This window comes from Pan paniscus, chromosome 10, assembly GCF_029289425.2.
Source record: "Pan paniscus chromosome 10, NHGRI_mPanPan1-v2.0_pri, whole genome shotgun sequence".
Lineage (NCBI taxonomy): Eukaryota > Metazoa > Chordata > Mammalia > Primates > Hominidae > Pan > Pan paniscus.
Window position 1 is genome coordinate 41,694,314 of NC_073259.2, and position 25,219 is coordinate 41,719,532.

Here is a 25,219-nt window from a genome sequence, read left to right on the forward strand (position 1 = left end):
TACACTTCCCACAAAATTAACTCAAAATGGATCATAGCCCTAAATGTAAAATGCAAAGCTATGAAACTCCTAGAAGATAACATAGGAGAAAACCTAGATGACCTTGGGTATGGTGATGACTTTTAAGATACAACACCAAAGCCATGATCCATGAAAGGAATAATTGATAAGCTGGACCTCATTAAAATTAAAATCTGCTCTGCAAAACACACTGCCAAAAGAATGAGAAGCCAAGCCACAGACTGGAAGAAAATATTAGCAAAAGACATATCTGATAAAGGACTCTTATTCAAACTACAATGTATTAGATAACTCTTAAAATTAACTGTAAGAAACCACCTGATTATAAAATGGACCAAATTCTTTAACAGACACATCACCAATGCAGATAATACAAATAGTAAGTAAGCATATGAAAGATTTTCAACATCATAGGTCATCAGAGAAATACAAATTAAAACAATAATGAAGTATCACAACATGCCTGTTAGAATAGCCAAAATCCAGAACACTGTCAATGCCAGGTGCTGTCGAAAATATGCAGCAATGGGAACACCTATTCATTACTGATGGGAATGCAAAATGGTATAGCCACTTTGGAAGACGGTTTGGTAGTTTTGTACAAAAGTAAACATACTTGGCCGGGCACAGTGACTCACTCCTGTAATCCCAGCACTTTGGGAGGCAGAGGTGGGCGGAACACGAGAGCAGGAGTTTGAGAGCAGCCTGACCAACATGGTGAAATCCTGTCTCTACTGAAAATACAAAAATCAGCCGCGCATGGTGGCGCTTGCCTGTAATCCCAGCTACTCAGGAGGCTGAAGCAGGAGAATTGCTTGAACCCAGGAGGCGGAGATTGCAGTGAGCCGAGATCGCGCCACTGCACTCCAGCCTGGGTGACAGAGCGAGACTCTGTCTCAAAAAAAAAAAAAAAGTAAACATACTTTTGCCATACAATCCAGCAGTTTCACTTCTTCATATTTACCCAAAGAAATGGAAAACTAATGCCCACATAGAAATTTGCACATATATATTAATAGCAACTTTATTCCTAATTTTCAAAACTTAGAAGCAACCAAGATGGGTGCTTAGACAATTGGCTGAATAAATAGACAATTTGTGGTACATCCATACAATAGAATTTCATTATTCAGCACTAAAAAGAAATGAGCTATCAAGCCATGAACAGGCATAGAGGAGCCTTAAATGCATATTGCTAAGTGAAAGAGGCCAGTCTGAAAAGGCTACATGCTGTATGATTCCAACTACACAACATTTTGAAAAAGGCAAAACTGTGGAGACCATAAAAAGCCCAGTGGCTGCCAATGGTTAGGGGGGAAGAAGGAATGAGTAAGTGGAACAGGAGGATTTTTAGGGCAGTGAAACTATTGTGTATGATACTATAATGGTGGGTTGTTGCAGGCTGAAATAGTGAGGGTCGTGATCAACTCAGTATACCACTGGAGGCTGTATGAGTAAACAGCAAACTAGTCTCATGAATGCAGGTTGTTGGCAAACTGGCAAACTGCATCTGCCACCCAGAAGGAATGCTGAGGGCAGTCACGCCGGCAGTGGTTCTTGTGATTAGGCATAATTGACACCTGTTAACAGTAACGTGAACCTGTGATCAATTAAGCAGCTGACCAATCATTACCTCCTCCTCCCTGCTCTTTCTACACAATAAATACGAAGGGCTGTGGAAGCTCAGCGGGCTGCCTTTGCTCACTAGAAGCATGGAGCTCTCTTCTCCCCTGGACTCCTTCTTTAAAACAGTTTCTTTGTCTTAAGTTTTCATTTCCACGTTCATCCCCCTTGGTTCAGTCCCATGGTAACCGCGGCAAACTGCCACAGTGGATATATGTTATTACACATTTTTAAAAGACCCATAGAATGTACAAAACCAAAGTGACTCTAATGTAAGCTATGACCTTTGAATAACAATGGCACATCAATGTAGATTCACCAATTGTAACCAATCTGCCACTCTGGTGGGGGATGTGGATAATGAGAAAGCTATGCATGTGTGTGTGTGGGTGTGGGGTTTATATGAGAATTCTTTGTAGTCTCTGTTAAATTTTGCTATGAACCTGAAGTTGTTCATAAAGTCTATTTTAAAAAATTGTACAATTAATTTGGAAAGCTAATACACATTGACCCTTGATGTCACAATTCAATTTCTAGGTATTTATTTAAGCAAAATGAAAACATTTGCCCACAGAAATATTCACAAATATGTTCATAACTGCTTTATTCACAGTAACCCCAAACTGGAACTATCCCAGGAACTCATCTGTAGGAATGAGTAAGCAAACTGTGGTATATTCATACAGCAGCACACCACTTAGCTATAAAAAAGCATGAAATACTGATACGAATAACAACCTGGATGAATCTCAAAAACATTTTGTTGAGTGAAAAAAGCCAGACACATACAGCATGTATATAAATGGCACATGTGCAGTATGCATACACCCTATGATTCTTTGGTGGAAAAATCAAAACAGTATTTGCTTGGTGCAGTGGGATTCATAGGGAAGGTGCACAAAAGAATTTTCTGGAGTAATGGGAATATTCTATACCTTGATAGGGTGTGACTTATAGAGGTGCATGGATTTTTCAAAATAGATTGAACTCTGTACTTAAGAGCTACACATTTCACTGTATGTAAATTCTACCTCAATAAACAAAACTGTTTTCTTAAAAAGAGAAAGTGGTTGGGCATGGTGGAACTTCTCTTTAATCCTAGCACTTTGGGAGGCTAAGGCCAGAGGATCACTTGAGCCCAGGAGTTGGAGGCTGCAGTGAGCTATGACCGTGCCACTGCACTTCAAGCCAAGCTGTGGAACATGGAAAGACCTCCATCTCTTAAAAATGAAATAAAATGATATGCAATAAAATAAAAATACAGAGAGAAAGAAGATTTCACTTTTCCTCTTTCTATAGTGGAGATAGGAAAGAAAGACGTGTGTTAGGAATGGAACCTCCTGTGGATGGATTAGCCAATCTACAGTTTCTGCCACAAGGTCCAGACTTTCCTAGCCATGTTGTGTGTTCCTCTGTGCCTATCTGGAAAAATTCAGGCTATTTCCCTGAAACAGCTGAGGGAAGGGAAGAGGGAAAAGAGAAGGAAATTAAATTTATCAGATCCCCCTGAGGCCTCACTTGCAACATGAGTTCCACAGACTTCTGCCAGAATAACAATGATCTGTCGCTAATCCTGCCCCTAGGCTTAAAGTGAAATTATACAAGATTAACAGATGGAAGCAGCCAGGAAATTCCAGGAAATCTCAGAGGAGACTGGCTTACTTTCTAGGGTATTTGTACTCTAAGAGTAAAATGATTTGAAAGTAAATTTTATAGGTGGGAATTACTCCAGATCATTCCAAATGTGGAGGAATTACCTATTACCTCATAATTAATCAGATATTTTCCCTGAAATATTTTCCTGAATTAACCAGATATTTTCCTGAAATAAAGGGTGTTTGACCAGAAGGCCGATGGAGTGAGACATCCCTCTGTAAGAATGCACTTCATCCTATCTTTTACATTATTTAAGCCAGGCCCTGGGTATGTCACTGGGGGATAGTTGAAATATTTTTTCCCAAGTATACTTAAAAAAAATTAGACTGTGTAGTGAGGGGAGCCTTGCAGCAGTGAGGAAGTAGAAACCAGAGTTCAAAGTGGAGATGGGATAAGAAGGGAGATGGGAACTGGGGAAGGCAGTGGAGAGAAAAGGAAACCAGTCCATTGGAAACTCTTCTTGCAGTTTTTACTGGTCTCTCTGGAAGGCTGGCAGGGCTCCCTTCAACCCTGTTCTTATCAAGGACCTCAGCCACGTGACAGAAGGAGAGCCTGGTCCTTCACCTGCACACTATCTCCTGCTCACAGAGGAGGGTTCCTGCCTTGTCCTGTTGTGCAGCCTGTCCCTTTCTCGCCTTCTTATCTTCCCGAAAGCACTTCTCTGCACTTCCAACCTCACTTCTTGCCTCCCATCATCAAAATGCCTCATTCATAAGATACACACTGCTCTTCCTCCTCTAACTAGTGTCCCCACACGGATCAGGAAAGCCAAAGGTTGTCCCCTTCTTCCAAATATGCCCGTCAGTGCCCAGCCCAGTTGTGCGCTTTCCAGTGATGTAAACATCCAAGTGCACCTACTTACCCAGTACCAGCATGCACAGGGTGAGTCAAGACGGATTGGACACATGCAAAATATGTCACTCGGTAACTACATTTTATATGAACATGCGTCAAACTCAATGTGTAGAGAGCCATCAGAGTAATTTCTGTAATCGTACAAACACTCAATATTTGCCCCTCGAAGCACAGAACATGCATCAATCCTTTAAGCTAATGATTGTTTCCAGTTCACTCCAGGCTCCTTGTCAAAATCCACTTTTTTTTTTTTTTTTTTGGACACAGGGTTTTGCTCTGTTGCCCAGGCTGGAGTGCAGTGGCATGGTCATAGCTCACTGCAACCACTGGTTCCCGGGCTCAAGCAATTCTCCCACATCAGCCTCCCAAGCAGCTGGGATTACAGGTGTGCACCACCATCCCCCATTAATTTTTGTACTTTTTGTAGAGAGTAGAGATGTGGTCTCACTATGTTGCCCAGGCTGCTCTCAAACTCCTAGACTCAAGTAATCCACCTGCCTCAACCTCCCAAAGTGCTGAGATTACAGGCGTGAGCCACCGTTCCAGGCATATAATCTACTTTTGATGGTTGAAGTGGCAGCTACAATGCTTCCCTCCATCCCTCAAGTCTGTGAGGAAGAGGTTCTTGATGTATCCTCAATGGGAAAGTCACATGGAGTGACATCTGGGGATTTAGGAACCACACTTTTAAGGGCAGGTTGGCCTGTGCAAAATGTTATTCCAGTGACCTCTGGACTCCACAACTGACCTGAGATAGAGCCCCATCCCGCTGGAAAATGGAGTTGTGAGACTTCCTGCAGCTGTAGAGAAAGCCACTCATGGATCATGTTCAGATAGGCAATGCTGTCAATGTTCTCTGCAAAAAAAATTTTTTTTAAATAAATAAACGGACCGTGTGTGTGAAAATTGAGAAACAGAAGGGAAGCTCCAGAGCTAGGTGCATACTGAGTATTCATAAACAACATGATTACTAAGTAAAACAATTTTGAGGGTTTCAAGACTCTCTAAACCACTAGGTCTACCATAGAAGGCTGCACATCTCACACTAGCCTTCGTGCTTCTGTCTATGTTGCTTACACGTGTGGCTGCCAGTATTTCTCTTTCAGTGGGTGCTCCCTAGGGACAGGCCTGGCTCACTGGGATTCCCTCTGAGCAGCATCATCCTGCATTGTGGCTTGCAGGATTAGGCACTGAATCTTAAAGCTTTTGATGATGATGACAATAGCCTCTCCCTCATTCTCAACTGCCAACTCCACCCTGGGAGGCAGAACGCCTAGGCAAATCCTCTTTGAGGCAGAGTTTCCATGAGCTCAGGCTTCAGGAGCTCCCTCCTGTCCTCCCTCCACACTGGGAATCAAGAGTGCAGGTTAATCCCTGGGCCTGGAACAAAGGCATTCTGCATTCCAAGGCAATCACAGACAGCTCCCACCTGAAGGGAGGCTCTCCCGGCAGAAGGAAGAGGCTGGGTTCAGCTGTCCCCTGGGGAGGAGGCTGGCTGTCATCCTGCTTACTCATACTGCGTGCTTTGGTTTCTCTCACATAGTTGCCTGAACCATCACCCTTTGTTCTAATCTTCTTATGAAGGTTGTGCCTTCCCCACTCTGCTCTTCTAGGGAAACAGAACACCTCTGGGCACCACCATGGGACATGAGCCATGGTCACCAGAGAGGTTTCACCTGAGAATAACCATCCAGGGTAGATAGGGTGGCCTGCCTATGAACATGACCCTCTCCTGGGATAGGTGGTCGCTGGCAGAGGTAGACTCAGAGGCAGAGAGGGCTGGACTCACAGGAGAGAAAAGAACAGTGCCCAGCCTAGGGCAGCTGTCTGAAAGCAGGCCAGGAACAACAGGCACCTCCCACACCAGGACAAAGAAAGACATAGACAATCAATGGCAAATGAGCCAGGTGCAAACTTCCCCTTTTAGGGGTGGTGGGGGCTGGGAAGAAGTGGAATCAGAAATAGATCTTCCGGCAGCAGCAGGATTCCCTCCTCTCTAACTCCCCCTCCACTGTCTTAGAAGCCCTTCATCACCTCTCATGAGTCCTCCCAGCTGACCTCACTCTATGGGGTCACTGGACTTGGTTCCCAGAGCATGCCTGGCAGCTGGGAATGGGAATTTTTTTAAAAAACCTCTTAGTAGATATATAAGAGAATGTCATATAAATCTAGCAAAAGGAGATACACTGGTGTCAGGAAATTAAACATGGCACTTTATATTGCTGGTGCTGTCTGATGCACACGCCAAGCCTGAGATTGAATAAGATGTTGAAGTTAAACCATCCTCTGATAGACTAAATGAATTACATTACATATTTTATTCAGGGATGAGTTCACCCCCACACTTAAAAAGACAGGAACTCATTAATGAAAAAGGAACTGATGCAGTTGGCACTGCTGGTTAATAGCAGCTGCCCCTGTGTGTGTACCCCAGAGAACAGCCTGAGACCCAGCAGAGGATGGGCAGGGGAACCTGACTCCAGAAGAGGGAGAGCAGTCTTCTGGGCTCCTGCCAAGAACTCAGAGGTTGGATCCTCTCTCCAACCACCTTTCCTTCCAATCACTCAGACAACATGCTGCCTCCCCCACTGGGCGGAGCTCTGTCTGCCCCATGCTGCTGCTCAGCAGAGTAGCTGCAAGCTTGCAAATTGCTCTTCTGATCCTGTTGCTCTTCTGCCTTCTGCAGCTCTGTGTGGCATCTGGGAGCAGGGCAAACCTCTATACATGGCTTCCTAAGTCCTTACTAATGTGGCACAAGCCTGCAATGTTGGTTTCATTTCTCTTACCGGTCTCTGAACCACCCTCCTCCCCCACACATGTACCCTGCACTTGTGTCCCTGTTCTTGATGCTTCTTGTGGGCCTCTACATACAAAATGTCTTCATACTTTCCTATGATAATATTAGCTCACCTTCGGTGAGAAATTATATGCCAGATGCCTTGCTAAGACCTTCAATTAATTATCTCACTGAAGCCTCACAATAGCACTTTGAGGCTGGTGCTATGTTCACTCCCAGATTACAGGTGCAAAAACAAGGCACAAAGGGGTTAAGAAAGTGCAGAGGGACACCCAGGTGCTTGGTCATGAACCTGAGCCCTCTGTCTCCAAAGTCCATGCTCTTAACCAGGGGTTGGCAAATGTTTTCTTTAAAGGGACAAATAGTGACTATTTTAGGCTTTGCAGGGCATACAATCTCTGTTGTAACTACTCAGCTCTGTCTTGTAGTGTGAAAGCAGCCGTGGACATTGGACATTGACACAGACATAGGACACTGGGTAAATGCATATAGCTCCCACCTGAATTGCCAACCCTTCTTACCCATCCTAGCATCATTCATGCCAAGCCTAAAGCCTCTATCCCAAGAGAGTAGAGTGGGTCGGAGCACATACCAGAAGGAACACTTCTTTCCCAGAACTGGGTGGAAGCACATTCTTGGTCAACCATTGTGCAACCAGGGTGGAGGGAGGGGAGCTGCTTCCGTTGTCTTGAGAAGGTATCTCGTTCTTGCCAGACGCTGAGTTAGCACCTCCTTTAGACAGGGAACACCCTGTTCTCCTGGATGTTGTGTCCCCCCCTCCAAATGTTGGAGAAATGGGACTGCTTTTAAAATAGTAACAAGAGCTTTCCTGAGGCTCTTCTTAGCGTGGGAGTTTGTTCTTTCTCCTGCAGTTGCTCATTTATCCATAGGTTCTCACAGAACAAGATTGCCCTGGATTGCTCTCCATTCTCCTTATGCACAGTGCTTAATGCATGGACTGGAGAAGTGAAGCTCATTCCTCTGTAAACCAAGCACACTCACCTTTGACAGCCTGCCCACCCTCCCAGAAGGTGTATATGGATTTGAGATTTCAAGCACTGAGATCAGAAATTAAAATGTGGAATTGACATGTTACATCATCACACTTGTAAGGGCACAATTTTATGATTCACTGCTTCCATATGCCCCTTGACTTTCCCTACACACCCAATTAAACTGTCTGACTCTTGATTCTTAAGAAATGTCAAAATCTGTGGGAATAAAAATCCAGTGAATTCCTTAATGATTTTTATATCACTCATTTTCCGTTGTTTAAATTAAGCTCTATGTAAATGCTCCAAAACAGCAGGGAGAAGGTGTCTATGAATTTCAACTGGAAAGGCAGATTTACATGAGACTAAGCTCAATAGGAAAGCAAGCACTGGAGAGAGAGGTGCAGATATGGAAAGAAACTCCTGGCAGAAGTCAGGTCTCTGAGCACCCTGGGCAATGTCTGCTCCCTTCATCTTAGGTAAACGGCATGTGGGCAGGTGATCACACAGTACACAGAACAAATGTTGCTCCTACAGTGTAAAGACTCAACTCCTCTGTCCCTCTTGCCTGACAAAGGAGGGTTAGATCCCCAAAGCAGACCCCGTTCCTATGTCCAGGACACAAGGGAGGACAGCCAGGAGCTCCAGAAGAACTGGTCCAAATGCAGTGGAAAAAACACAACAGGCTACTTCTTGCTCAGGACATCGGGCAAATGCCCATACGCCTTCAGGAAGGATCCCACTCAGAGGGTGAGGCTGGTGCAAGTGGAGTAGAAAACCTGTGTGGGAAGGGGGCACACAGGGAGTGTCTGATGAAGAAGAAGGAGGGAACAATTATCACAGATCAGCTCCTTGTCTCCTTTGTTTGAGGACATGACTAACTCATGACTTCAGTGAATGTATACCCGGGCTTATTGTGTTAGGATCAAGTCAAGGCTGGAAGGCAGGAGAATTTCTCTATGACTAAAGGAAGCCAAAAAGCAATCTTCATATTTCATACCTTTCTAGAAACTGGGTGTGATCTCACTGTTGGTAAAGCCCAGCCCTTCCCAACCTGCAAGCTCACCTTCCAGGACTGGGCCCAGCCCATGCTCTCCATATATAAGCTGCTGCCCCGAGCCTGATTCCTAGTCCTGCTTCTCTTCCCTCTCTCCTCCAGCCTCTCACACTCTCCTAAGCCCTCTCATCTCCTGGAACCATGGCCAGCACATCCACCACCATCAGGAGCCACAGCAGCAGCCGCCGGGGTTTCAGTGCCAGCTCAGCCAGGCTCCCTGGGGTCAGCCGCTCTGGCTTCAGCAGCGTCTCCGTGTCCCGCTCCAGGGGCAGTGGTGGCCTGGGTGGTGCATGTGGAGGAGCTGGCTTTGGCAGCCGCAGTCTGTATGGCCTGGGGGGCTCCAAGAGGATCTCCATTGGAGGGGGCAGCTGTGCCATCAGTGGCGGCTATGGCAGCAGAGCCGGAGGCAGCTATGGCTTTGGTGGCGCCGGGAGTGGATTTGGTTTCGGTGGTGGAGCCGGCATTGGCTTTGGTCTGGGTGGTGGAGCCGGCCTTGCTGGTGGCTTTGGGGGCCCTGGCTTCCCTGTGTGCCCCCCTGGAGGCATCCAAGAGGTCACCGTCAACCAGAGTCTCCTGACTCCCCTCAACCTGCAAATCGATCCCACCATCCAGCGGGTGCGGGCCGAGGAGCGTGAACAGATCAAGACTCTCAACAACAAGTTTGCCTCCTTCATCGACAAGGTGAGCCAGTGCCATGCCCTCCATCGGGCACTTCAGGGTCCCCAGACCAGAGGAGCAACACCTTCCTGCCAGGGAGACCTAGGAGGGTGGGAGAAGGGGACTCAGCCCAGCTCTGCAGAGAGTGCAGATGGCTGCTGGTGCCCAGCAAGCAGCAGAGAGGGCATCACTCCCCATGGCATCTCTGGAGTGGCCCTCACTCCTGCCTAGGGAGAACCATAACTTTTCATAAACCTGAAGCACAGATGAGGCCATCAGAGAACGGAGTAGGTTAACTCTTCCCTTTGAAGCGTCAAAGAAAATGCCAGGAGTACACGGGCTGGTAAATTACACTCTGGGGTCTGGATAAGAGGAAAAAATATTGGAAACAAAAGAAAGGATATTTTGGCTAGATTAAGAAAAAAAAGACTTAAAACGTTTATACATTATGTGGAAATGTTAATTAATCCTCAAAACAAAGAATGATCATAACATCAGGATGTTTTAGAGGAGAGACTTGCACAAATGGGAAATGAGACTGGAATCGAATCATTGGGCAACATTTAACATCTCTTCTAACTGAGGTCCTATCAGTAATAAAAACTGTGTAAAATTTATCAGATGAATACTATTTTATAACTATGTTTGTAATTTTGGCTGGGAAAAGAAGGAAAAGACATGTTGAAACTCATTAATATGTCCAATAACTTAGAGAGTGAGAACACCTCAACGGTCCGTGGGACAATTTCTCTAGTGAGATTGGTGGGGTACAAAGGAGAAGAGGTTGGGGGAGCAGAGCTCAGCCTGAGCCTCTCTACATGCACTGTAGTAGCCCAGCACCATGGGAATCTCCCGGACCTGCCAGGAAACCGGATACCAGACACTTTTTCTTCCTTCCCTTGCCTGGAAAATGATCATCTTGTCTCTCTTTCAGGTGCGGTTCCTGGAGCAGCAGAACAAGGTTCTGGAAACAAAGTGGACCCTGCTGCAGGAGCAGGGCACCAAGACTGTGAGGCAGAACCTGGAGCCGTTGTTCGAGCAGTACATCAACAACCTCAGGAGGCAGCTGGACAGCATTGTTGGGGAACGGGGCCGCCTGGACTCAGAGCTCAGAGGCATGCAGGACCTGGTGGAGGACTTCAAGAACAAGTGAGTTAAACAGGAGAAATGGACTCAGTTTCCTGCAGCACACACTTCAAGACTATTGGGTCACCAGGGCCAGAAGGGGGTAATATTCCTAACAACCCATGTCCATGGAAATAAAAAGCACAAATTAGTCCCTAGGAGCAAACCTACAAGAACCACAGATGGTTATGGGAGGATGGGGAGATTAAACAAGTGGCAAATTTAGTAGAAGCAAAAATCGTCTCTTAGGCTCTCTGTGGCAGGAAAGCCCAATTAGAATACATTCCATTCAGGAAAATGTTGAATCCCAGGCTGCTTTTCTGTTTCATCCCACCCACTGGCTCATATGTGTCCCATGCCTTTCTTCCTGTAGATATGAGGATGAAATCAACAAGCGCACAGCAGCAGAGAATGAATTTGTGACTCTGAAGAAGGTGAGCAGATGAAGCTGGGGGTTCAAATTCATTTAGGAGAGAAGTGGCTCTGTGTCCTCGCTCCCCTGGGAGAGGAGAATTGGCATGGGGACTAGAAGATGGGTAGATTGGAAAGGTGTGTTCAGGTAACTCCAGGTTGTTGGCTCTTTCTCCAGGACGTGGATGCTGCCTACATGAACAAGGTTGAACTGCAAGCCAAGGCAGACACTCTCACAGATGAGATCAACTTCCTGAGAGCCTTGTATGATGCAGTAAGCATCTCCACCATCCTTCTGTTTACTCTGATGGGGTCTGCAAAGGGGAGAAGATGTATACGGTTGGGTATCTCTGTAAATGTTGGAAGTGAAGTTGACCTTATGACCTTCTGTTCTGCAGGAGCTGTCCCAGATGCAGACCCACATCTCAGACACATCCGTGGTGCTGTCCATGGACAACAACCGCAACCTGGACCTGGACAGCATCATCGCCGAGGTCAAGGCCCAATATGAGGAGATTGCTCAGAGGAGCCGGGCTGAAGCTGAGTCCTGGTACCAGACCAAGGTGAGCAGGGAGTGGGCAGCTGCTGAGGAATCCCTGTGTCCATCCCTGAATCCCAGAGGACTGCAGACTTCATTGGGGACATCCCCTGAGAGGAAGCTGGAGTCCTCTCACAGGACATGCACTCTGCACTATTAGAGTAGACATTTGGGGAACTTATGCCCAAGTCAAGGAGGAAAAAGAACCCAATGCAGGAGGAAAGCTGCCATAGACAAGGACATAGTCATCTCTGCATTTAGCTTCACCCTGATTGCTGGCTTTTAGAAATTGGTACAGAACATTTCTACTCCCTAAAGAAACTAGGCAGGCAGTGGTGCCATAATGAGGATGGTCTGTGACTCCAGTGTTTAGTATCCACCAAACACATAATATCAACTTTTCCTCAAGTTTCTTGAGGAGAAGCCATTAGGTCCACTTCATGACATGCATGATACACAAGTGAAAGTCATCGCTCCCAGGTAAGAACCCATAGACACTGTCTCTCTCTCCACCTCTGGGCTGCAGTACGAGGAGCTGCAGGTCACAGCAGGCAGACATGGGGACGACCTGCGCAACACCAAGCAGGAGATTGCTGAGATTAACCGCATGATCCAGAGGCTGAGATCTGAGATCGACCACGTCAAGAAGCAGGTATGGTGAGGGACAATGGAGGAGAGAAGCATTTCCTTGTCAGGTCATCAGGCAGCCATCAATCATTATATTAGGGAAAATCCCCTGGAACTTATCAAAACCAGGGAGAGGAGGCTATCATTTCCTACCCTTAGTGGGTACCCACTGCTTAGGAGACATAGATCCTACCTATGGCATGACACAAACACATGAGAGAACCAGTCATGATGCTCAGAGTTGCAAAAACATGGTTTAGAGCAGGAGTGTCCAATATTTTGGCTTCCCTGAACCACAGTGGAACAAGAAGAACTATCTTGGGCCACACATAAAATACACTAATACAAACAATAGCTGATAAGCTAAAACAAAACAAAACAAAACATACAGCCTTGTCCAGTGGCTCATGCCTGTAATCCCAGCACTTTGGGAGGCTGAGGCTAGTGGATCATGAGGTCAGGAGTGAGAGACAAGCCTGACCAACATGGTGAAACACCGCCTCTATTAAAAATACAAAAAAATTAGCCGAGCATGGTGGAGCATGCCTGTAGTCCCAGCTACTCAGGAGACTGAGGTAGGAGAATCGCTTGAGCCTGGGAGGTGGAGGTTGCAGTGAGCTGATACCGCGCCACTGCACTCCAGCCTGGGTGACAGAGCAAAACTCTGTCTCAAAAAGAAAAAGAAAAAGAAAAAACCCTCATAATGTATTCAGAAAGTTTAAGAATTTGTGTTGGGCTGCATTTAAAGCCATCCTGGGCTGCATGTGGCCTGTGGGCTGTAGGTTGGACAAGCTTGGTCTAGAGGAATTGGATTTATTTCCATAGGAAGACTGACTTGGAAACTGCAAAGGAACAAATTGAAAAAGAAAAGAGCAGATAAGAAAGCACAAGGAACATTGTTTCAACTCTGCTCAAGACTCAAGGTGAAAGAGAGAGTAGAGGAAGGGCAAAGGACAAAGAAAAGTAGATGAGAGATTCTGAGGGGGAGGAAGGCAAGGTCTCAGCAGTCTCATGTGAAGACTCATCACCTCACTTCAGGATGGTCTTAATTTTGTGTATGTTAGTGTCATCTATATGAGGTAATCATAAGTGGTCTTGATTTGACTGTGGAGACAACACTCCAAAAAAACCAGCAGGTACATTTCTTCCAGTGTCTGTGTCCACTGCAGTGTCTCCCATTAGTAAATATCCACATTCTCCCACAGAGTGGTTCACAAAAAGGGTTATGAGTTTTTGTCAAATGAACCAGACTGGACAAAAACTGCAAAATAAAAAAAACAATAGATAGGAAGAGTCAGAGCTCATTCACCATCAATTCTGGGCTCCTGGCCCCTTCTTCACTAGGAAATAACCAGCCAGGTTTAGTCTCCTCTGGAAGACCGGATGACAAGTTTCTTCTATTCCTTTCCTCTTCCAGTGCGCCAACCTGCAGGCCGCCATTGCTGATGCTGAGCAGCGTGGGGAGATGGCCCTCAAGGATGCCAAGAACAAGCTGGAAGGGCTGGAGGATGCCCTGCAGAAGGCCAAGCAGGACCTGGCCCGGCTGCTGAAGGAGTACCAGGAGCTGATGAATGTCAAGCTGGCCCTGGACGTGGAGATCGCCACCTACCGCAAACTGCTGGAGGGTGAGGAGTGCAGGTGGGTAACTGACACGACCTCCTTCAACAGCTGAGTCCATCTTCAAGGTTCCTGGCACTGAGCACAACTTTAAGGTGCACTGCCCATGGCCGTAATTGCTCTTCCTGAGAGAAAACTAAAAGAGCAGTTTCCCATGGACTCTTCCACCCACCGAGGCTGCCCACGCTGGTCCAGGGAAGGAAGAGCTCTCTGAGGTCTCACCCTCCCTGTGTTCCTCTCCACAGGCTGAATGGCGAAGGCGTTGGACAAGTCAACATCTGTAAGTACCTTTGCTTGCCTTCCTCCCCTGCCCTCGCACTCTTCTGACTGGGCTCAGGCTGACAGGATGAGCTCACCATGGCTTTTTGTGTCCTTGTCCCCTCCCCATCACAGCTGTGGTGCAGTCCACCGTCTCCAGTGGCTATGGCGGTGCCAGTGGTGTCGGCAGTGGCTTAGGCCTGGGTGGAGGAAGCAGCTACTCCTATGGCAGTGGTCTTGGCGTTGGAGGTGGCTTCAGTTCCAGCAGTGGCAGAGCCATTGGGGGTGGCCTCAGCTCTGTTGGAGGTGGCAGTTCCACCATCAAGTACACCACCACCTCCTCCTCCAGCAGGAAGAGCTATAAGCACTAAAGTGCGTCTGCTAGCTCTCGGTCCCACAGTCCTCAGGCCCCTCTCTGGCTGCAGAGCCCTCTCCTCAGGTTGCCTGTCCTCTCCTGGCCTCCAGTCTCCCCTGCTGTCCCAGGTAGAGCTGGGGATGAATGCTTAGTGCCCTCACTTCTTCTCTCTCTCTCTATACCATCTGAGCACCCATTGCTCACCATCAGATCAACCTCTGATTTTACATCATGATGTAATCACCACTGGAGCTTCACTTTGTTACTAAATTATTAATCTCTTGCCTCCAGTGTTCTATCTCTGTGGCTGAGCATTATAAGAAAATGACCTCTGCTCCTTTTCATTGCAGAAAATTGCCAGGGGCTTATTTCAGAACAACTTCCACTTACTTTCCACTGGCTCTCAAACTCTCTAACTTATAAGTGTTGTGAACCCCCACCCGGGCAGTATCCATGAAAGCACAAGTGACTAGTCCTATGATGTACAAAGCCTGTATCTCTGTGATGATTTCTGTGCTCTTCACTCTTTGCAATTGCTAAATAAAGCAGATTTATAATACAATATATTCTTTTACTTTGCCTTGCTTTGGGGCCAAAGTTTTGGGCTTAAACTTTTTTATCTGATAAGTGAATAGTTATTTTTAAAAGATAATCCATTCTTTATACACATAACTCCCCTCCTTTAGAGAGGTTCATCAAACTTCAGCTTGGTATCATGACATTCAGAGTGTATTTCTAGATCAAATTCCATCTGAACTTTTGGCAAATGGAGTGGGAGGCATCTGGTCCACTAGCATTGTCCACTCCGTTTTAACTGTCCATACCAGGAACTAGCATCCCATTCCCTCTGCCTTGGTTTCCAGGACCACTTTTCCCCTTATGCCAGGGCTCAGCCTAATTGTCCAGTTAAGAAACATATTCTCGGCCAACTAGAGCAAGTTATTTGACAAAAGAATCAGATATGTGATTAATCATTATAACTGCCCTCATAAGCAAGAAACTTGCCTGACAACATGTATCAAGCACAATTAAAATGTGCATACACTGAACCGTAATTATACTTCTAGAAATATATCCTGAGGAAATAGAACAAATTCAGAAAGGTGTATGCACACAGATGTGCATCACAAGAATCTTCACAACAGGGAAAAGTTGGAGACATTCGAGTTGGTCAAATTAAGAGCTCAAAGACTCAGGCCAAAACTCAGATGCTTATTCCTTGAAGAGTGAAGACAGTAGAAGAAAAAAATTTCCTCCTTCTCATAGGAGAAGGCTCTGATAGAGATCCACAGATAGCAAGCCTAAGGCTCTGATAGAGATCCAAAGAAACCAAATCCATGTTGCTCAGAAGAGATGGTCCTATTCTTCTCTTTGGTGTGAACTGTCCTGGTTTAACTTCTATGAATGGAGAAGGGAAAACTCAGAATAAGGCTCAAGGTTGGTCTATTGACTTGTCCTGTCCCCAGGCCACTTCAGTACTTGTTGCCTCCATGAGTGACAATTATCTTCCTAACTCTAAGATTCTCGTATCACTGAAGAAATTTTCTTGGATTGTACTGGTGTTTCTGGATCCTGCTGTATTGGTATCCAACTGTGTTCATCTCCAAAAGTTCCCCCAGCAATATGGGAAGTTTCTCACATTGGCACTTCCTCACATTCTCCCCAGAACTTTCCTGACAGCAGAAAGGTGAAGACTGACTTCCAAAATCTAAGCAATCTTACCGCATATATATGTGCCCTTGAGAAATAATGAAAAAGAAAATAATTGATAAGAAAAATTATCTAGAATACAACAATACAGCAAAAGGAGGTTAAAAATTATCCATATAGGTTTAAAGAAAATTAAAATCTTATGGTTCGTGGGCATTAAAAATGTAATAAAGAAATACTACAAATAACTCTATTGGAAATTTGATAGCTTAGTTTGAGAAGAATTGTTACTAATTCTTCTGTAAATGTTGAGTAGAATTCAGTAGTAAGGTTATCTGCTCCTAGATTTTTCTTTGTTGGAATACTTTTTATTACTGATTCAACCTCATTACTTGTTATTGATCTGTTCAGGTTTTCTAATTATTCTTAGTTCAATCTTGGTAACTGTTTGTGTCCAGGAATTTACCCATTTCCTCTAGTTTTTCAAATTTATTGGCATATAATTGTTCATAAGTAGTCTCTAGTGATCCTTTGTATTTCTGTGTTGTCCATTGTGATGGCTCCTTTTTCATTTCTGATTTTATTTATTTGCATCTTCTCTCTTTTTTTCTTAGTCTAGCTAATGGTTTGTCAATTTTGTTTATCAGCTTTTTGTTTCCTTGATCTTTGGTATTTTTTAGTCTCATTTTTGTTTATTTCTGATCTGATCTTTATTATTTATTTCCTTCTACTAATTTTGGGTTTGGTTCTTTCTTGTTTTTCTGGTTCCTCAAGGTACAACATTAGGTTGTTTATTGAAACCTTTCTAGTTTTTTTATGTAGGCACTTATTGCTATAAACTTGTCTCTATATTAACCCTTCTCAAACTATTCCAAAAAAATTAAAGCAGAGGAAATTCTTCCTAACTCATTCTACAAGGCCAGTATAATCCTGATATCAAAACCAGACAAGGATACAACATGGAAAAGAAAATTAAAGGCCAATATCCCTGATGAACACAGAGGCAAAAATTCTCAACAAAACACTAGCAAACCAAATTCAACAACACATCAAAAAAAGAATACACCATAATCAAGTGGGATTTATCACAGAAATACAAGGATGGTTCAACATACGCATATATGTCATACATCACATTAATAGAATGGACGAAACCATATGATCATCTCAACAGATGCAGAGAAACTTTTGATAAAATTCAACATCTCTTCATGATAAAAACTCTTAATAAATTAGGTACAGAAGCAAAGTACCTCAATATAATAAAGTCCATATAGGAAAACCCATAGCTAACATCTTGCTAAACAAGGAAAAGCTGAAAGTTTTTCCTCTAAGAACTGGAATAAGACAAGGATGTCCTCTCACCACTTTCATGCAACATAGTATTGGAAGTCCTAGCCAAAGCAATTAGGCAACAAAAAGAAATAAAGGGCATCCAAACTGGAAAGGAGGAAGTCAAATTGTCCCTGTTTGCAGATGACATAATATTTTATATAGAGAAACCTAAAGACTACAAAAGTGCTTAGAATTGATAAACAAATTCAGTAAAGTGGCAGGATACAAAATTAATAAACAAATACCAGTAGCATTTCTATACCCAAAAACAAAACTAGCTAAAAAAATCAAGAAGGCAATCCCATTTACAATAACTATAAAAATGAAATAAAATTTCCAGGAATAAATTTAACCAAGGAGGTGAGAAACTTCTGCAAGGAAAACCACAAAACTCTGATGAAATAAATTGAAGAACATACAAACAAATGGAAAGATATCCCATGCTCATGGAATGGAAAAATTAATATTGTTAAAATGACAATACTACCCAAAGCAATCTACAGATTAATGCAATCCCTGTCAAAATATTAATGATGTTCTTTCCAGAAATAGAAAAAAAATTCTAAAATTTGTATGGAACCACAAAAGACCACCACCCCATGCCCAATAACCAAAGCAATCCTGATCAAAAAGAACGAAACTGAAGTTATTATACTACAAGATGTCAAAATATATCACAATGCTGTAGTAACAAAAATAGCATGATACTGGCATAAAAACAGACACAGAGACCAATGGAACAGAATAGAGAACCCAGGAATTAATCTACATCTCTATAGCCAACTGATTTTTGACTAAGTTTTCAACAACACTCACTGGGGAGAAAAACAGCCTTTTCAATAAATGATGCTGGGAAAACTGAACATCCATATGCGAAAGAATGAAACTAGAGTCCTACCTCTCATTTTATATAAAAATCAACTCAAAATGAATGAAAGACCTAAATGTAAGACCCCAAATGATAAAACTACTAGAAGAAAACATAAGGGAATCACTTCATAACATTGGTCTGGGAAAAGATTTTATAAATAAGACCTCAACAGAACAAGCAATGAAAGCAAAAATAAACAAATGGGATTGTATCAAACTAAAAAGCTTCTGTACTGCAGAGGAAACAATCAACAGAGTGAAAAGACAACCTACAGAATGAGACTAAAGTATTTGTTGAGTCTTCATCCAACAATATCCAGAATATATAAGGAACTCAAACATCTCGACAGCAAAACAGCAAACAATTCAATTTAAAAATTGGCAAATGATCTGAACAGACATTTATCGAGAGAAGACATATGAATGGCGAACAAATATATAAAAAATGCTCAACATCACGAATCAACAGGGAAATGCAAATCAAAACTACAATGAGCTATCATCTCACCCCTGTTAGGATGGCTATCATCAAAAAGACAAAAAATAACAAAAGCTGACAAGGAGGCAGAGAAAAGAAAACTCTTTTACATTGCTGGTGAGAATATAAACCACCACAGCAACTATGAAGAATAGTATGGAGGTTCCCAAAACAACTACAAATGGAACTACTATATGATCCAGCAATCTCACCACTGAGAATTTATCCAAAGGAAAGGAAATCATGATATCGAATAGATATCTGAACCTCATGTTTATTGCAGCACTATTCACAATAGCCAAGATGTGGAATCAACCTAGGTGTCCAGCAACAGATGAATGGATAAAGAAAATGTGGTATATATACACTATGGAATACTATCCAGCCATATTAAAAAGTCAAATCTTGTCATTCATGGCAACATGGATGGAACTGGAAGACATTATCTTAAGTGAAGTAAGCCACAGACAGAAAGTTAACACCACACATGCTTGCTCATATGTGGAAGCTTAAAAAACTTGATCTTAGAGAAGTGAAAAGTAGGACAGAGGATACTAGAGGACAGGAAGGGTAGGGGGAAGGGTGGGATAGAGACAGACTTGTTATAAGGTGTAAAATTACAGCTACTTTGAAGGAATAAGTTCTAGTGTTCTATACTACCGTAGGATGACTATAGTTAATAATGTATATGGTTTCAAACAGCTGGAAGGAGGATATTGAAATTTCTCAACACAAAGAAAAGCTAAATGTTTGAAACGATGGATATGCTAATTACCCTGATCTGATCACTATACATTATATGCCTAGAAACATCACTATGTACCTCATGAAGATGTACAATTATTATTCATCTATTAAAATTTTAAAGGACTTTCATATTAAAAACAAATTGTAAACTTAGATTAAATGGGCTTAATCTTGAAGACACAAAATACCAAATATCTCACAAAGATAAACTGACAGTCAGAATATCCATATACCTCTTAGATAAATTGAATCAATAATATATAACCTTTCAATAAAGAAAGCATTGAGATAGATATTTTCATTGGTTCACTCTAGGAGCACTTAAAAAATGAGATGACAACAATACTCTACAATCTCTTTCAGAAAATAGAAGCAAGACAGCACTTTCTAATTCATCATATGGAGTCCAGTATAACACTTACATTAAAACTAGATAAAGACATTTCAAGAAAGAAAAACTACAGATCAATACCTATTATAAACATAGACACAAAAATGTTTAAGAAAATATTACCAAATTGAATCCAACCAAGTATATAAAGAATTATATACTATGAACAAGTGGGATATATTTCAGATATGCAAGCCTAGTTTAACATTGAAAATCAATCAATGCAATCCACTACATCAAAGGAATAAAAAAGTAAAATCAAGTGATTACAACAATTGATGCAAAAAAGGTATAAAACACAACCTAACACCCATTCAAGTTAAAAAAAATTAACTCTCAGAAAGTATAGAGACAACTTCCTAAACTTGGTAAAGAATGTCTAGAGAAATTCCATAGCTAATAACATCACACTTAATGTTGAGAGATTGGACCCTTTTCCCCTAGACTAAGAACAAGGCAAGCATATCCTCTCCCACTGCTATTCATAATGTACTGGAAATCTAACTAGATCAAGAAGATGTGAAAAAGAAATAAAAGTTAGACAGAAATGAAGAAATAAAGCTTTTTATTCTCATATGACATTATAATCTATGTAGAAAATTCTAAAGAATCTACCAAAAACCTCCAGTAAATAATAAGCAAAGATGGCAAAACTGCATTAAAAAAGGTTACTGTAAAAAGTAAGTACATTCTTTTTTTGTTTTGTTTTGTTTCATTTTTGTTTGTGTTTTGAGACAGGGTTTTGTTCTGTTATCCAGGCTAGAGTGCAGTGGCATGATCATGGCTCACTGTAGCCTCAACCTCCCTGGTTCAAGTGAGCCTCCCACCTCAGCCACACAAGTAGCTGGGACTACAGGTGCATGCCACCATGCATGGCTGATTTTTTATATTTATTGTATAGATGGGGTTTCACCATATTGTCCAGGCTGGTTTTGAACTCTGGGAATCAAGCAATCTACCTGCCTCAGTCTCCCAAAGTGTTGGGATTACAGGTGTAAGCCACCACACCTGGCCAAAAAGTAAGTACATTCTTATATACCAGCAATAAAGAACTGAAATTTGAAATTAAAAATCAATATTATTCACAATAGCACAATTAGATTAAGTACTTAGGCATAAATCTGACAAAATATATAGAAAAGAAGCTATAGGTAGAAACTACTAAATAATGATTAAAGAAATCTAAGAGGTGAATAAATTAAGGGGTATTACATATTCAATATTATTAATTGAATTGACTCAATATTATTAAGCTGTCATTGCTTTCTAACTTGTTGTATGGATTCAACATAATTTCAGTACAAATCCCAGCAGGCTAGTTTCAACAAACTGAATAAAGATTGTATGTAAAGAAAATAGATCTTTGCAAGGTGAATAAGTGAAACAACTGTAGTGATGAAATAATGATATACATTTGCCAAAACCCACAAAATTTTTTGTTTTAAGATTAATGTTATTTTAACTGAAAAAGTAAGAATATAAATTTATGAAGTTCAATATGATGTTTATACATGTGTATACACACACACACATTGTGTAATGATTAAAGCAGGCAAATTAACAAGTACAAGCTATCAGTGGATCTACCATTATGAGGTCTGGAGGACGGTAACCCGCTTCTGACAGCCCCACTAGGCAGTGCCTCAGCGGGGACTCTGTGTTGGGGCTCCAACCCCACATTTCCCTCCCACACTGCCCTAGCAGAGATTCTTCATGAGGGCTCCACCCCTACAGCAAATTTTTGCCTGGACATCCAGGTGTTTCCATACACCCTCTGAAATCTAGGCAGAAGTTCCCAAACCTCAATTTTTGACTTCTGTGAACTCAACACCACATGGAAGCCACCAAGGTTTGGTGCTTACATCCTCTAAGACAATGGCCTGAGCTGTACCTTGACCTTTTTTAGCCACAGCTGGAGCTGAAGCAGTTGGGATGCAGGGCACCGTGTTCCAAGGCAGCATAGAGCAGGGGGACCCTGGGCCCAGCCCAGGAAACCATTGTTCCCTCCTAGGCCTCTTGGTCTGCTGCTGTGAAGGTCTCTGACATGCCCTGGAGACGTTTTCCCCATTGTCTTGGTGACTAACTTTCACTTCCTTGTTACTTACGCAAATTCCTGTAGAGGGCTTGAATTTCTCCCTATAAAATGGGTTTTTCTTTTCTACTGCATCATCAGGCTGCAAAATTTCCAAATATGCTCTGTCACCTCTCGAATGCTTTGCTGCTTAAAAATTTCTTCTGCCAGATACCCTAAATTGTCTCTCTCAAGTTTAAAGCTCCACAGATCTCTAGGGCAGGGTCAAAATGCCTCCAGTCTCTTTGTGAAAGCTTAGCAAGAGTGGCCTTTACTCCAGTTCCCAACAAGGTCCTCATCTTTATCTGAGACCACCTCAGCCTGGACTTCATTGTTCATATCACTGTCAGTAGTTTGATTAAAGCCATTCAACAAGTCCCTAGAAAGTTGCAAACTTTCCCACATTTTTGTATCTTCTGAGCCCACCAAACTGTTCCAACCTCTGCCTATTACCCAGTTCCAAAGTCACTTCTACATTTTCAGGTATCATTATAGCAGCACCCCACTTTCTGTGGTAACAATTTACTGTATTTGTCCTTTCTTTTGCTGCTATGAATAAATATCTGAGACTGGGTAATTCATATAAAAAAGAGGTTTAATTGACTCACAGTTCTGCATGGCTGGGGAGGGTCTCAGGAAACTTACAATCATGGTGGAAGGCACATCTTCACAGGGCGGAAGGAGAGAGAATGAGTGCAAGCAGGGGAAATGCCAGATGCTTATAAAACCATCAGATCTCATGAGACTCACTCACTATCTCGAGAACAGCATGGGGTAAGCCACTCCCATGATACAACCACTTCCCACTGAGTCCCTTCCATGACACATGGGGATTATGAAAACTACAATTCAAGATGTGATTTGGTTGGGGACTCAGCCAAACTATATTATGTTTATTTCTTAGAGCAGTTTTAGGTTCACAACAAAATTGTCCAGAAGATACAGAGACTTAGCATATATCCCCTGCCCAAACAAATTCATAGCTTTGCCCATGAACAACACCAAACAGAGCAGTACATTTGTTGCAACCAACGAATCTACATTGGCATGTCATTATTATCCAAAGTTCATTGTTTATATTAGGGGTCATTCTTAGTGTTGTACATTTTATGGATTTTGAACAATGTATTATGACATTTATCTACCATTATTGTATCATACAGATTAGTTTTGATCTTAGTTTTGTACATTTTATGGATTTTGAACAATGTATTATGACATTTATCTATTATTGTACCATACAGGTTAGTTTCGCTACCCTAAAAAATCCTCTATTCTAAGCCTATTCATCCTTCGTTCCCCACTAACAGCCAATAATCTTTTTGCTGTCTTCATAATCGTGCCTAAAGTATGCCATCTAACAGGAATCATACAATATGTAGCCTTTACAGATTGGCTTTTTTCAGTTGGTAACATGCCTCTAAATTTCCTACATGTCTTTTCATGGCTTGACAGCTCATTTCTTTTTAGTGTTGGATATTATTCCATTGTCTTGATAGGCCACAGTTTGTTTACTACTCACCTACTAAAAGACATATTGGTTGCTTCCTAGTGTGAACCCCAAATATATGAGACAGGTCTCAGTCAATTTAGAAAGTTTATTTTGCCAAAGTTAAGGATGCACACCATGACACAGCCTCAGGAGGTCCTGACAACCTGCGCCCAAGATGGTTGGGGAACAGCTTGGTTTTATACGTTTTAGGGAGACTTGAGACATCAATCAATATATGTAAGAAGGTACATTGGTTCAGTGTGAAATATGGGACAACTTGAAGCTGGGAGGGAGGCCTCCAGGTTATAGGTAGCTAAGAGGCAAATAGTTGCATTCTTTTGAGTTTCTTATTAGTCTTTCCAAAGGAAGCAATCAGATATGCATCTATCTCAGTGAATACAGACGGTTGACTTTGAATAGAATGGGAGGCAGGTTGCCCTAAGCAGTTCCCAGCTTGACTTTTCCCTTTAGCTTAGTGATTTGGGGATCCCAAGATTTATTTTCCTTTCACACTAGTTTGGGCAATTGGTAATAAAGCTACTATAAATATCTGTGTATTAGTCCGTTCTCGCACTGCTATAAAGAAATACCTGAAACTGGATAATTTATAAAGTAAAAAGGTTTAATTGGCTCACAATTATACAGGCTCTATAGGCCTCTGCTTCTGGAGAAGCCTCAGGAAACTTATAATCATGGTGGAAGGTGTAGGAGAAGCTGGCATATCTTACATGACTGCAGCAGAAGGAAGAGAGAGAGAAGGGGAAGGTGCTACACACTTTTAAACAACCAGACCTCATGAGAACTCACTCACTATCATGAGAACACAAGGGGGGAAGTTTGCCCGCATCATCTAATCACCTCCCACCAGGCTCCTCCTCCAACATCGGGGATTACTATTCAACATGAGATTTGGGTGGGGACACAAATCCAAACCACACCAATCTGTGTGCAGGTTTCTAAGTGGGCATATACTTTCAATTCATTTGGGTAAATACTAATGAGTTCAATAGCTCAATTGTATGGTAAAAGTAGGTTTAGTTTTGGGAGAAACTGCCAAACTGTCTCCCAAAGTGGCCATGTCATTTTGTATTTCCACAAGCAATGAATGAGAGTTCCTGTTGTTCCACATCTTCACCAGTATGTGGTATTCTCAGTGTTCTGGATTTTAAACATTTGAATAGGTGTGTAGTGTTATCTCATTTTTTTTTAAATTTTAACTTACCTGATGACATATAATGTTGAACATCTTTCATATGCTGATTTGCCATTTGTATATCTGCTTTGGTTATGTATCTGTTAAACACTGGCCCATTTTATAACCGGGTTGTTTCTTATTGTTAATTTTAAGAGTTCTTGTATAGTTTTGGTAACAGTCCTTTATCAAATATGTCTTTTGCCAACATATTCTTACTCTGTGGCTTGACTTCTCATTCTCTTGGCAGTGTTTTGTGCAAAGTCTCATGCATTGAAATTTTGATGAAGTTCAGCTTATACACACACACACACACACATATAGAAAGAGATATCCTTTCGGTTATACACACACACACATATATAGATAGATAGATGATAGATGATGGATAGATAGATAGATAG

The 25,219-nt window shown here is 42.4% G+C and overlaps 1 protein-coding gene across 1 annotated transcript; it reads left to right on the plus strand.

Annotated features, from left to right (window-relative positions):
- The first annotated feature begins 9,073 nt into the window (after nucleotides 1-9,073).
- KRT6A (keratin 6A) lies at nucleotides 9,074-15,151 on the plus strand. The gene is made up of 9 exons (XM_008956449.5): nucleotides 9,074-9,682; nucleotides 10,593-10,807; nucleotides 11,157-11,217; nucleotides 11,373-11,468; nucleotides 11,593-11,757; nucleotides 12,259-12,384; nucleotides 13,777-13,997; nucleotides 14,222-14,256; nucleotides 14,370-15,151. Exons 1-9 carry the CDS (start codon nucleotides 9,143-9,145, stop codon nucleotides 14,603-14,605), a joined length of 1,695 nt encoding a protein of 564 aa, XP_008954697.1. The 5' UTR covers nucleotides 9,074-9,142; the 3' UTR covers nucleotides 14,606-15,151.
- The last annotated feature ends 10,068 nt before the right edge of the window (nucleotides 15,152-25,219 follow it).

What these genes read in the sequence shown, in the direction of transcription:
- KRT6A (XM_008956449.5), top strand. Translation starts at nt 9,143, where the DNA reads ATGGCCAGCACATCCACCACCATCAGGAGCCACAGCAGCAGCCGCCGG. An exon ending in TGAGAGCCTTGTATGATGCA is followed by an intron (nt 11,469 to 11,592) that starts GTAAGCATCTCC and finishes TCTGTTCTGCAG; the next exon opens with GAGCTGTCCCAGATGCAGAC. An exon ending in CTGGAGGGTGAGGAGTGCAG is followed by an intron (nt 13,998 to 14,221) that starts GTGGGTAACTGA and finishes TCCTCTCCACAG; the next exon opens with GCTGAATGGCGAAGGCGTTG.